This window comes from Rutilus rutilus (assembly GCF_951802725.1).
Source record: "Rutilus rutilus genome assembly, chromosome: 14".
Taxonomy (NCBI): Eukaryota; Metazoa; Chordata; class Actinopteri; order Cypriniformes; family Leuciscidae; genus Rutilus; species Rutilus rutilus.
Window position 1 is genome coordinate 32,039,765 of NC_140219.1, and position 13,710 is coordinate 32,053,474.

A 13,710-nucleotide genomic window follows, 5' to 3' on the forward strand; every position below is an offset into this window, starting at 1 on the left:
CAAAGGGTGAGCATTGAAATAATTGTGCCTAGCAAATAATCAATACAATACTATTGAACATTATTAAATTATTGAACATTATTAAATTATACATTTGATATTAAACATTAAATTATAAACATTATTTACACTTGCTTTACAGGTTTTTAACATTACTTCGAAAATGCTGAAATTTAAAGTTTGAGATGTTTTTCATCTGTTTTAGAAAGCATTTTTAGACTTTTGTTTTTCAGAATAAAACTTGTTTTACAATCTTGAGCATGTGTTATATTTTTATTAAATGTGTTTAATTAAGCCATTGCTGCAAGTAAAGTAAGTGTACAGTTAATCACAAATTCAGTCAGCATTGTCATGACTCATTATCCCATGATGAAAGGTAATACGGTGAAACAACGTCACGATATCAACGTTGATTCAATTTGCAAAACCGAAGCAAATCGTCATTGGTTCAACAACGTCGTCATACAATCTTTATTCACCCATATTGAAAGAAGAGACGGTGAAACAACGTCACGAAATCAACAATGAAACAACGTCACGATTTCAACGTTGATTCGTTTTGCACAATCGAAACATAATCCAACATTGATTCGACCTTGGTCCCTTACGTTCACCGGTGACTCAACGTTGAAATGCCGGCTGTTTTTTATAAGTAAATGTTCCAATCAATGATCCTGGCAGCGCCAGCGCGTTCTCGTCTCCCTCCTTCATTTTACAGTCGAATTGTGGCTAGAACGGCTTCAGGTTCAAAGGTCAATACGGAATGGATTAATCTGCGTTATTTTTTTTAACGCGTTAATTTCGATGAATTAATCGGAGAAAAAATAACGCGTTAAAAAAAATAACGCAGATTAATCCATTAAAGTTAATGTCACGGCCCTAATATTAACACATTTAATTTATTTAAAAACAACACCAGCAATCACTGGGGGTTTACACATCTGTGGCCAGGATTTGAAATTTGGTCTTCTGGCTCTATATCATATCACCCGATGATATTGGCACATGATTTGTCATTTGCATACGTCATGTTAATCGCAACTCCGTTCTTTTTCCATGAGCTGCAACATAGGTTTAAATTTAGTGAAGGCAAGCTCTTCTTCAGCAATGGTGTGTATGCGGTGTTAAATTTGACGTATAATTAGCTCTGCCAGTAGAGCACAACGACCAGCAGCATCCTGCTGATTAAAAGCCTTAATAATCGAACCTGATGAACCTGATTTGTTTGCCACTTGTCCCTGCATTTTTTGCTTGGCACTTGGGCCTTGGCACTCTATTGCTATTAATATGCTGTATTAATCTTAGTTAATAAAAATACAGCTGTTCATTGTTTGTTCATGTCACTTGGGACACAGCTAAGATGTGTCTTGTTTTTGTTTAAAAAAGCAGCCATATCTGTCGGTTTCATTCCTTCCCTCAGTTCCCTGTTGATGATGAAGTTCGACGGAAATGGATTCAGGCAATCCGGCGGGATGTTACTGATCTTGTGATAATCTTTTCTCCTTCTCATGTCACCATTCACTAACGCGCCATTGTGTGTGTGTGACGCTCCAAATGTTAATTTTATTTTCTTTAGCCTTTTTTGCCTTTGATTTATGTATTATGAAGTAGCTCCCCCTCTTTGTTTTTGTTTTGTTGGTGTTGTTGTTTTCTGCTTGGTTAATACTTTTTTGTATATTGACAACATGTATGTATACACATATATATATTTTCCCCTACGAGAGTTTTGTATGTTGCTTTTCTTTTTTTTCTTTTTTTATAAAAATAAATAAATTCACTAACGCGCCAGTTCAAGTTCAACTTTATTAAGATCCTTTGCGGGCAATTTGTATGCAACGTAGTAGAAATATAAAATATATACCACAATATAAAACAAAATAAATAAGAACACACAACAGTAGGCTACATATACATTTAAAATACTAATATATACCATTCTGAGTATTTTACAATCTGATTGCACAAGGGACAAAATAATATTTGTATCAATTGTTTTTCATCTTTTGTAGTCTAGCGAGAGCAGAATAGAGAACTTTGAGTGCAAAAAAAGGTCACTACCTAAGAGCATGATTAAGGACATAACTGTTGAATAAAACTGACAGACTTCTTTTTTCGTATTCACACCAAAACGCAGTTTATTGTCAATAATAGTCCTAAATATTTATAACTTTCCACACACTCCACCTTCTCACCTTTAATGAACGTATACTGGGAAGAATGGGCTTCAGTTCTGAAATCAATAGTCATATCTTTGGTCTTAGATACATTCAGCTGCAGACAAGCATCACCACACCATTTTACAAAGTCATCAACAACTGGACCATGAAAAAGTTTTTTTTTTTTTTTTAAGTTGTAAAGACTCTGATCCATTTTCTCTTGTCCGGGTATGTTTTTCTGATATGTTGATGCTTGACAGGAACTTCCACAACGATTACATATTTCCGGTTATTGTGAGAAAGGTCTATAGGTTGACAGACAAGACATAGCAGGATACTTTCGATATGAAACAAAGTCTCAGCCTTCAAATTTTGTATGTTTTATTACGAAAAAAATGCATATTGTGCATGCAATTGTGTACAAATCAATTATTAATTAACCTTTAATAATAATGTACCAGCTGACAGAGTTCACTGTGCAGTTTACCACATTAGATTTTTCTCCATGAGAGAAAAATTACATTTTTATCCAAATGAATAGATATCGAATCGAAATCGATTCGCAAACTCGATGCTCACTCCAAGCTGAACTTGAAGATGGTGATGCAAGTTTTCCTACCGGCTTAAAAAAAAAACACATAAAAAAATGGCAGAAATAGGAAGAGTAGTATGCTAGTATGATGTTCTGAAGTCAGCAACTGCTACCATCCATGTAATCCAAAGCGGCTTTACAGAGATAAAAATCCAGTCCAGTCTGTCTTCAGAAACTCCACCCTCAGTCATTATTTCTGCCTTTCAGTTTTACTGAAAGCTAAAACGAGTCAGTGTCGTGAAGAACAGAGGAGGGTACTTTATATTATAGCATTTTTGTTTATTTCTGAATGAAACCAGATGAGATTTTGATTGTAATGGTTAATTAAACCAAAGTTCAGAAAGTGAAAGTAAATTGTAGATCATTGGATCTTTTACAAGACGAGGAAATGGATTCAAAATCTGTGGAAGAGCTTTCTTGTCCTGTTTGCTGTGACATCTTCAAGACTCCTGTTATTCTGTCCTGTAGTCACAGTTTTTGTAAAGAGTGTCTACAACAGTTCTGGAAAACTAAGAAAACTCAGGAGTGTCCTCTCTGCAGGGGAAGATCCTCTAAAGGTAATCCGCCAGTTAATCTAGCGTTAAAAAACTTGTGTGATTCATTGATAAAGGAGAGAAATGAGAAACCTTCATCAGGATCTGAGGAGATCTGCAGTTTACACAGTGAGAAACTCAAACTCTTCTGTCTGGAGGACAAACAGCCTGTGTGTTTCGTGTGCAGAGACTCAGAGAAACACACCAATCACACATTCAGACCCATCAGTGAAGTGGTTTCATCTTACAAGGTAAGACAAATATCTCTAATTTCATATGCTGAATACAGTGCTAAACAGAGAGTATTGTTTGTGTTTACAATAGACCAGAATTTGTTTTTACTCAGACTAAATCTCTGTAACGACAAACTGATAGGAAACAAGTGCGAGTGCACAATAAGTTTATTTCGTAATAAACACTCAAGGTTGATGACAGATAACATATTCTTCTTGACGCGATCGTCAGAGACACAGCAAACGGGAGATCGCCAGGAACACAGCAAACAGGAGAGCGTGACACCGGGGCTGAGACAGGCGATCCTCAGTGAGAGTGCTGGTGAAGAATCCGTGGTGAGATCGGCGGTGAAGAATCCGTGGTGAGATCGGCGGTGAAGAATCCGTGGTGAGATCGGCGATGAATAATCCAGTCCGGTACAGTGCAGTGCAGTGCAGGCAAAACACGAGGGAACAAGACAGGAGCAGGCACGCAGACGGGGAATCATCAAACAACAATCTGACAAACATGAGACGAAAGACAGGGCATTAAATAGGCTGTGATAATAACAATCAGCTGTCGCTGATCAGGATGATAGGGAGATCAGTGACAACGCCCACATGAAACAATGAATGAACTAAGACACACCCACACCCTACACACACACACACACGTAAACACACAGACTAGAATGAGACAGCGGATCTACCAACCGTGACAGTACCCTCCCCCTAGGAACGCCTCCTGGCGTTCCCAGACAACCCTACCTGTCGATTGAAATCATCGATGAGGGAGTGATCCAGGATGTCTCGAGCAGCTACCCAACTCCTCTCCTCCGGACCGTAACCCTCCCAGTCCACCAAGTACTGGAACCCGCGTCCCCTCCGTCTCGAGTCCAGGATACGATGTACCGAATAAGTAGGTTCCCCATCTACGAGTCGCGGCGGGGGAGGAACCGGGGCAGGCGGATTAAGATGAGAACGAAAAACGGGTTTTATTTTGGATACATGAAAGGCGGGATGAATTCTCCTGTACGCTGGAGGAAGTTTGAGGCGGACTGTCACGGAGATTAGACACGGAGCGGAGAGGAATGTTCTTAGTAGAAAGCCACACTTTTTGACCAGCGACGTATACGGGTGGCCTAGACCGGTGGCGATCGGCTTTAGCCTTGGTGCGCGCCCCCACCTGGAGCAGAGTCTCACGGGCTCTAGTCCATGTGTGGTGACACCTCTGGACGTAGGCGTGAGCGGAGGGGACCGCGACTTCGGGTTTCAGACTCGGAAAGATAGGTGGCTGGTATCCTAAGCTACATTTAAACGGAGAGAGGCCCGTGAATGACACTGGCAACGAGTTATGTGCGTACTCAACCATAGAGAGTTGTTGACTCCAGGACGAAGGATTCTTATAGACCAAACATCGCAACATTCTCTCCAGGTCTTGGTTGGCTCGCTCAGATTGACCATTGCTCTGGGGATGATAACCCGAAGACAGACTGACTGTGGCCCCTAATAATCTACAAAACTATCGCCAGAATTTGGACACAAACTGGGAATCTCTGTCAGAAACCACGTCCATCGGGAGGCCATGTAACCGAAAGACGTGATCAATGACCGTGACCGCTGTCTCCTTGGCTGAGGGTAGTTTGGGCAAGGGAATGAAATGTGCCGCCTTCGAGAACCGGTCCACTACGGTTAAAACAACCGTCATGCCATTAGAGGGCGGGAGGGCGGTGACAAAATCTAGCGCAATGTGGGACCAGGGTCTAGAAGGGACAGACAGCGGTCGAAGTAACCCATCAGGAGGTCAGTTAGACGTCTTAGCAGTGGCACAAACTGAGCAAGCCAAAACAAAATCGTGAATGTCACGAGCCATTAATGGCCACCAGAATCGTTGCTTTATTAAGTAGCTAGTGCGACTTACTCCTGGATGACAAGCCACGTTGGAGCAATGACCCCATCGAATAACGTAGGACCGTGACTCCTCCGGCACAAACAAACGATTCGGTGGGCAACCGGGCGGAGGCGTTACCCCTTCTAAGGCCGTCTTGACCTTTGACTCGACCTCCCATACGAGTGTGGAGATAACTACTTTCTTGGGTAAAATACACTCGGGAGTAACCGGGCGTTCGGATGGATCAAAAATACAAGATAATGAATCGGGTTTGATGTTCTTGGAACCCGGGCGGTACGAGAGAGTAAAATCAAAACGTCCGAAAAAAAGTGCCCACCGAGCCTGTCTGGAGTTGAGTCTTTTGGCAGATCTAATATATTCCAGGTTCTTGTGATCGGTCCAAACGATAAAAGGTACCCCCGACCCTTCTAACCAATGACGCCACTCCTCCAACGCTAACTTGACGGCCAACAACTCCCTGTTACCAATGTCATAGTTACGTTCGGCAGGTGATAACCGATGGGAGAAAAACGCGCAAGGATGCATCTTGTCATCTGAGGACGCGCGCTGGGATAGAACTGCTCCTACCCCCACCTCTGATGCGTCGACCTCCACCACGAACTGACGTGTGGAATCAGGGGCGACAAGGATGGGAGCCGAAACGAAGCGACTCTAGAGGTTGGAGAACACAGCCTCGGCTGTGTCCGACCACCTGAACGTCGTTCTGGGGGAGGTCAAGGCAGTCAGAGGTGCGGCTAGCTGGCTGAAATTGCGAATGAAACGCTGATAGAAATTGGCAAACCCCAGAAACCGCTGTAGGGCCTTACGGGAATCTGGACTTGGCCAATCCATCACAGCCTTAACCTTGTCAGGATCCATGCGCATTCCCTCAGAAGAGACGATGTATCCTAAAAAAGAGACAGACTGTGCATGAAATTCGCATTTCTCCGCCTTGACAAAAAGCCCATTCTCTAGCAGCCTCTGAAGCACTCGTCTGACGTGCTGAACGTGTTCCTGGAGAGACGAAGAAAAAATCTATATGTCATCCAGGTAGACATATATGAACTGATCAACCATGTCTCTCAACACGTCATTGACGAGTGCCTGAAAAACCGCTGGGAAACAAGACAAGACTCGTGACAGGACACGCTCCACATGGAAATAGTGTTGGAGCCCCAATCCACATGAGGATTGTGTTTGACGAGCCAAGGGTGAGCCAACACCACCGGGGCGGCAGGGGAGTCCATAAGGAGGAAGGGAATAGTCTCAACGTGGTTGCCAGAGGTGATGAGGGTTATGGGACCAGTGGAGAGAGAGATGTTGGGGAGCTGTTGGCCATTTAGAGCACTGACCGAGATCTGATGAGGAAGAGACGAGATGGGAAGGTGAAGTTTGTCTGCTAAGTGAATGTCCATGAAATTCCCCTCGGCCCCGGAGTCCACAAGTGCCTGGCAGGTGTGCGTGCTGTTGGCCCATCTCAGCCTAACCGGAAGGAGAGTGGATGGTGAGGACTTCCCGGTGGAGATCCCACCCGATAGTAGCCTCAACTTTACTACCGGGCTTGCTCTTTTACCGGGCACGAGTGTAAGAAGTGTCCGCGGCCGCCGCAGTAAAGGCAGAGTCCTTGGGACCTCCGCCTTTCTCTCTCCTCCTGGGTAAGCCGGGCTCTCCCTACCTGCATGGGCTCGGGATCGTTGGTGGGTCCGACCGTGCTTTCCTCCAGGCTGCCCCTCGGCCCAACACTGCCATGGATGCGGATGGGATGGAGGTGTTGGTCCAGCTGGTTGATGCGGGCATCCACCCGCAGAGCCAGGTCGATGAGCCCGTTGAGCTGAACATATCCCACTGTGCCTCCTCGTTCCACTTGCACTCCGCCGCCTGGGTCCGAAACTCAATCGAGTAATCCGCCACCGAAGAGCTTCCCTGTTTCAGGTCGGCTAATTTTCTGGCCGCCTCCCGGCCGGCCACCACGCAGTCGAAGACCCTCCTCATCTCCGTGGAGAGTGTGTGGAACGAGGCGCAGCATAGGTCTTGGTTCTCCCACACCGCTGTTCCCCACAACGCTGCTCTCCCCTTCAGCAACGTAAGGACGAAAGCCACCTTGGAATTCTCAGTCTCAAACGTCTTCGGCTGTAGAGCAAAATGCATAGAACACTTTTTGAGAAACGCTCTGCAAAAGTTCGGCTCACCAGCATAACTTTCAGGAACAGGTAGTCGTGGTTCTGGACGATCTCTGACGTCTGGCACGACGAGGGGAACAGGCGGTGTGGGCGGCACAGTGGGAGGGCTCAGCAGTTGGATTTGCTGAGTGAGCCCGGACACCTGTGTCACGAGCGCTGGAACTGCGCGTGCGGTGTTAGAGATACTCTCCTGTTGCTGATCCATCCTGGCGATACTGTGGTCCACAAAATCCTTGAAGGACTCCGCGCTCGCTGCTTCCATGCTGGGTCAGATCGTTCTGTAACGACAAACTGATAGGAAACAAGTGCGAGTGCACAATAAGTTTATTTCGTAATAAACACTCAAGGTTGATGACAGATAACGTATTCTTCTTGACGCGATCGTCAGAGACACAGCAAACGGGAGATCGCCAGGAACACAGCAAACAGGAGAGCGTGACACAGGGGCTGAGACAGGCGATCCTCAGTGAGAGTGCTGGTGAAGAATCCGTGGTGAGATCGGCGGTGAAGAATCCGTGGTGAGATCGGCGATGAATAATCCAGTCCGGTACAGTGCAGTGCAGGCAAAACACGAGGGAACAAGACAGGAGCAGGCACGCAGACGGGGAATCATCAAACAACGATCTGACAAACATGAGATGAAAGACAGGGCATTAAATAGGCTGTGATAATAACAATCAGCTGTCGCTGATCAGGATGATAGGGAGATCAGTGACAACGCCCACATGAAACAATGAATGAACTAAGACACACCCACACCCTACACACACACACACGTAAACGCACAGACTAGAATGAGACAGCGGATCTACCAACCGTGACAATCTCTGACTTTCTACTGATATAAAATTCTACACAAAACTTCAACCTTCTGATGTTCAAATCTTGAATGTAATTGCATTGGCACAAAACATAGAAAATAGAAATGTCATGTTTTATTAATATTTTTTCATTAATAATATGCGATTTATTACAAGACACACCAAAAAGTGATTAATACTAGCATTATTTCACCCTCAGTATTTGTATTTGCACAACCACTAATTTATAAATGCATGGATATAATAATTAAGAATTGGCCATTGCAAAAAACATATTTGTTTAATGAAAACAATGATTTCTTGATGTTCATCCTTTCCAAATTAAATAATTAAAAAATATATCTCCTGCCATTTTCAGACACAAATGCTTCCATGAGAATGACCCATTCAACATATAATATAACAATAAAAACATCCAAACATACAATGTTTAAACCTCTTAGAGCTGCATAAGTTTCACAGATATTCATCTTAACCTGTAGGAGGAATTTAATACAGCACTGACGTCCTTACAAGACAAGCTCAAACATGGAGAAGAAATGAAGAAAAAGTGTGATAAAACAATTAAACACATCAAGGTGAGGATATAAAGAGTTCAATACTCAACATTCACACACAGAGTTTATTATTGACATTAGTGGAGTGTGTGTTCATACAGCGCTGACTGAAGTGAATGTGATTTGATTTCAGTCTCAAGCTGAGCACACAGAGCGTCAGATTAAAGAAGAGTTTGAGAAGCTTCATCAGTTTCTCAGAGACGAAGAAGAAGCTACAATCACTGCACTGAGAGAGGAAGAGGAGCAGAAGAAGCAGAGGATGAAGGAGAAGCTGGAGGAGATGAACACACACATCTCAGCTCTTTCACACACTATCAGAGACATGGAGGAGATGATGAAAGACAATGACGTCTCATTTATAAAGGTGACAAATCAATCTGGCTTCATTCTTTGTGCATAAAACAACTTGTATAGAGAGACTCATTGACACTGAGAGTGTTTGATAAGATATTAAAATGTTTTCAAACTCTATATTTTCCAGAACTATAAAGTCACGATGGAAAGGTGAGTGAGCTGCTCGTATCTCTTCTCTCAGTGGATCTGAACTCAAATTCACTGCAGTTCTGACTCCTGAATGTTCCTCAGAGTCCAGATCTCACAGCCGGATCCACGGATGAGTTCTGGAGCTTTGATTCATGTGTCGCGTTATCTGGGTAACCTGCCGTTCAGAGTCTGGAAGAAGATGCTGGAAACTGTCCAACACAGTGAGTCTCAGCAGATTTGATGTTTTATATTGATTATCTTTGAACTGATTATGTAATTGGCATGATACCCTGACATAATAAATTGTAAACATTTGATTTTATTCTAACTGACTCTGACATTATTTTCTCAAAATAGTCAAACATTCGCTCACATCTAATGATGCACAGATATCATTAAAACCTTTTCATTTATGGAGTCAGATGAAATAACGAGAAAATACATTTGAGAAAATGTATTTCATTCAATCAAAATACGTTGCCATGAGAAAAGACAGAGACCTTCAGCCGCTGATTGGATGCCTCCATCGGGCCGATTGAGTGCGGGCTTACAATAATCACTTGAATTTCTAACTGAATTTCAGAAAATCATCAGATCATACAGCGAACTCATAATGAAAAGTCTATTCCTCATGGTTTATGTTTATGTATTAGGATACAATAGTGTTGATTGAATACTGATATTAAACATAAAGCCTCAATCCATTCTGACAGTAACTGAGAGACCATTGTTATGAGTTATGATCTCTTTCAACAAAATCTTTATATGTGTTTTACATTTACATTTCTAATACATAATATTTCATCCTGTAATCTGATGTTATTCTCTTTGCAGCTCCGTTGACTCTGGATCCAAACACAGCAGGTCCTTCTCTCACACTCTCTGCTGATCTGACCAGTGTGTCGTACAGTGTTGGAGATAAAACACTTCCTGATAATCCAGAGAGGTTTGTCAGGTATCCAATTGTCCTGGGATCTGAGGGCTTTAACTCAGGAACACACTGCTGGGATGTGGAGGTTGGAGACAATACATACTGGAATCTTGGAATAACCACAGCATCAAACCAAAGGAAGGGAAAGGATTTCTTTGACTCTAATGTCTGGCGTGTGCGATACATGGACAGCGAATACATGTCAGAATCCCCAGAGAAACCCGCCACTTCCTTAACTGTTAAACAGAAGCTTCAGCGTGTGAGAGTTCAGCTGGACTATGACAGAGGAACAGTGTCATTCTCTGATCCTGTAACTAACACACGTTTACTCACATTCACATCCACCTTCAACGACACAGTCTTTCCATTCTTATGTAATTTCTGCACAACTCCTCTGAGGATCTTACCAGTTAAACTCTTTATTACAGCAGAAAATCACAGTTAAATCTGATTCTGCTTCTAGATTAATTCAGTTTTGCAAATTATGCTTCAATAAGAACACTGTAATAAAAGCATCTTATTCATCAATCACACTTAAATGTAAAATAACACAAAATATTTACACTCAGGACCTTAAGGACAAAAAATATCCCCATTGAAAACTACATTTCTTTTTTTTAATCCCAGGGCCATTTAACAAACAAACATTTTACATTTTTATTCTGTTGGTAAAGATGCAAAATTTAAATTTGGACTTTTTCACAAGATGGCGGCATTTTCTCAGGTTTGGCCTATAAAGCAAATACTCGCTTTATTCATGTTTTCTTCTTCTGCGTATTTGCGTATCAATTGTATAAATGTTGCAGTTTTAATTCATGTGGATGTCAGTGTGGTTTGTATGCATGTACTTGAAAAATGGTCTGTGTGTGTGTGTGTGTGTGTGTGTGTGTGTGTGTGTGTGTTGCAAGGAAAGATTCCTTGAGTTCTGGAGCTTATAATGCACTAACAAACACACATCCATTTCCTGACTTATATTCAAGAACACATTCCAATAGGTTCCCACGATGGATGGGCAGAAAAGGAAGGAAGAATGTTAACATGAATGCACACTTGTGGTAAAACACAATTCCCATGAGTTAATACAATGTAGTATTGAAAGTACATTGTTTTATGATTTATGCCTGTCACAATTTTTACATTGTTACATGATTTACGTATGCTTTACATTGTCAAATGATTTGTTAGTCACATGGTTTTACTTCCTCTGGGAAAAACCCTAGCACACAGGAACTGATGTAACCAACGTTCCTATATGAGTGCTTTTTGTATAAATCTATATGATTTTGATGTCATTGCAGCCCTGAACAGAATATAGTTCATCTTCAGTATACTTTTTACTAGAATCCTTTGACTGATATAGCTCTGCTGTATTTCTTAACTTGACAAACTCGGACGAGAACAAGTTAACCATATATACCGCTTGAACAGCATATAAGGTAATTAGCCATTGTAAATCCTTTTTCAGGACTGCCCTGAAAAGGATAGAGCTGAAAGTATTATAATCTGTAACCTTTTGTTTTGTTTGATACAAACCTTTTATTGTTTTATTGTATAACCAGTATTTTAATCTTTTGTATAAATACATTTTATTTTTTAAAGACAAGTAGGCCTACTGTTTCTTCATACTTCAGCTCATAGAAGGCAATTCTATAAATATATTACCAGAGCATTGTAAGTGTAGCTTATACTACAACTATTCTTCAAAGAATCCTTGGACAAGATTCTGCCGGAGGTAAGGATAAATTTTGATCCATATGCATAACTTATTGATTTGTCATTTGCATACGTCATGTTAATCGCAACTCCGTTCTTTTTCCATGAGCTGCAACATAGGTTTAAATTTAGTGAAGGCAAGCTCTTCTTCGGCAATGGTGTGTATGCGGTGTTAAATTTGACGTATAATTAGCTCTGCCAGTAGAGCACAACGACCAGCAGCATCCTGCCGATTAAAAGCCTTAATAATCGAACCTGATGAACCTGATTTGTTTGCCACACACTTGTCCCTGCATTTTTTGCTTGGCACTTGGGCCTTGGCACACTATTGCTATTAATATGCTGTATTAATTTTAGTTAATAAAAATACAGCTGTTACTGGTCTTGTGACGATCTTTTCTCTTTCTCATGTCACCATTCACTAACGCGCCATTGTGTGTGTGTGACGCTCCAAATGTTAATTTTATTTTCTTTAGCCTTTTTGCCTTTGATTTATGTATTATGAAGTAGCTCCCCCTCTTTGGTTTTGTTTTGTTTTTGTTGTTGTTTTCTGCTTGGTTAATACTTTTTTGTATATTGACAACATTTGTATCCCTACACATATATATTTCCTTTCCCCTACGAGAGTTTTGTATTTTGCTTTTTTTTATTTTTTATAAATAAATTCACTAACGCGCCAGTTCAAGTTCAACTTTATTAAGATTAAGATTAATTTGTATGCAGCGTAGTAGAAATATAAAATATATACCACAATATAAAACAAAATAAATAAGAACACACAACAGTAGGCTACATATACATTTAAAATACCATTCTGAGTATTTAACAATCTGATTGCACAAGGGACAAAATAATATTTGTATCAATTGTTTTTCATCTTTTGTAGTCTAGCGAGAGCAGAATAGAGAACTTTGAGTGCAAAAAAAGGTCACTACCTAAGAGCATGATTAAGGACATAACTGTTGAATAAAACTGACAGACTTCTTTTTTTGGTATTCACACCAAAACGCAGTTTATTGTCAATAATAGTCCTAAATATTTATAACTTTCCACACACTCCACCTTCTCACCTTTAATGAACGTATACTGGGAAGAATGGGCTTCAGTTCTGAAATCAATAGTCATATCTTTGGTCTTAGATACATTCAGCTGCAGACAAGCATCACCACACCATTTTACAAAGTCATCAACAACTGGACCATGACAAGTTTTTTTTTTTTTTTCAAGTTGTAAAGACTCTCTGATCCATTTTCTCTTGCCCGGGTATGTTTTTCTGATATGTTGATGCTTGATAGGAACTTCCACAACGATTACATATTTCCGGTTATTGTGAGAAAGGTCTATAGGTTGACAGACAAGACATAGCAGGATACTTTCAATATGAAACAAAGTCTCAGCCTTCAAATTTTGTATGTTTTATTACGAAAAAAATGCATATTGTGCATGCAATTGTGTACAAATCAATTATTAATTAACCTTTAATAATAATGTACCAGCTGACAGAGTTCACTGTGCAGTTTACCACATTAGATTTTTCTCCATGAGAAAAATGTACATATTTATCCAAATGAATAGATATTGAATCGAAATCGATTCGCAAACTCGATGCTCACTCCAAGCTGAACTTGAAGATGGTGATGC

The 13,710-nt window shown here is 41.2% G+C and overlaps 1 protein-coding gene across 1 annotated transcript; it reads left to right on the top strand.

Moving 5' to 3' along the window:
• Nucleotides 1-3,098: 3,098 nt before the first annotated feature.
• LOC311303461 (zinc-binding protein A33-like) lies at nucleotides 3,099-11,124 on the top strand. The gene is made up of 6 exons (XM_084429963.1): nucleotides 3,099-3,532; nucleotides 8,868-8,963; nucleotides 9,076-9,306; nucleotides 9,424-9,446; nucleotides 9,528-9,646; nucleotides 10,260-11,124. The coding sequence occupies exons 1-6, from the start codon at nucleotides 3,137-3,139 to the stop codon at nucleotides 10,799-10,801; spliced, it is 1,407 nt and encodes a 468-aa protein (XP_084286089.1). The 5' UTR covers nucleotides 3,099-3,136; the 3' UTR covers nucleotides 10,802-11,124.
• Nucleotides 11,125-13,710: the final 2,586 nt, after the last annotated feature.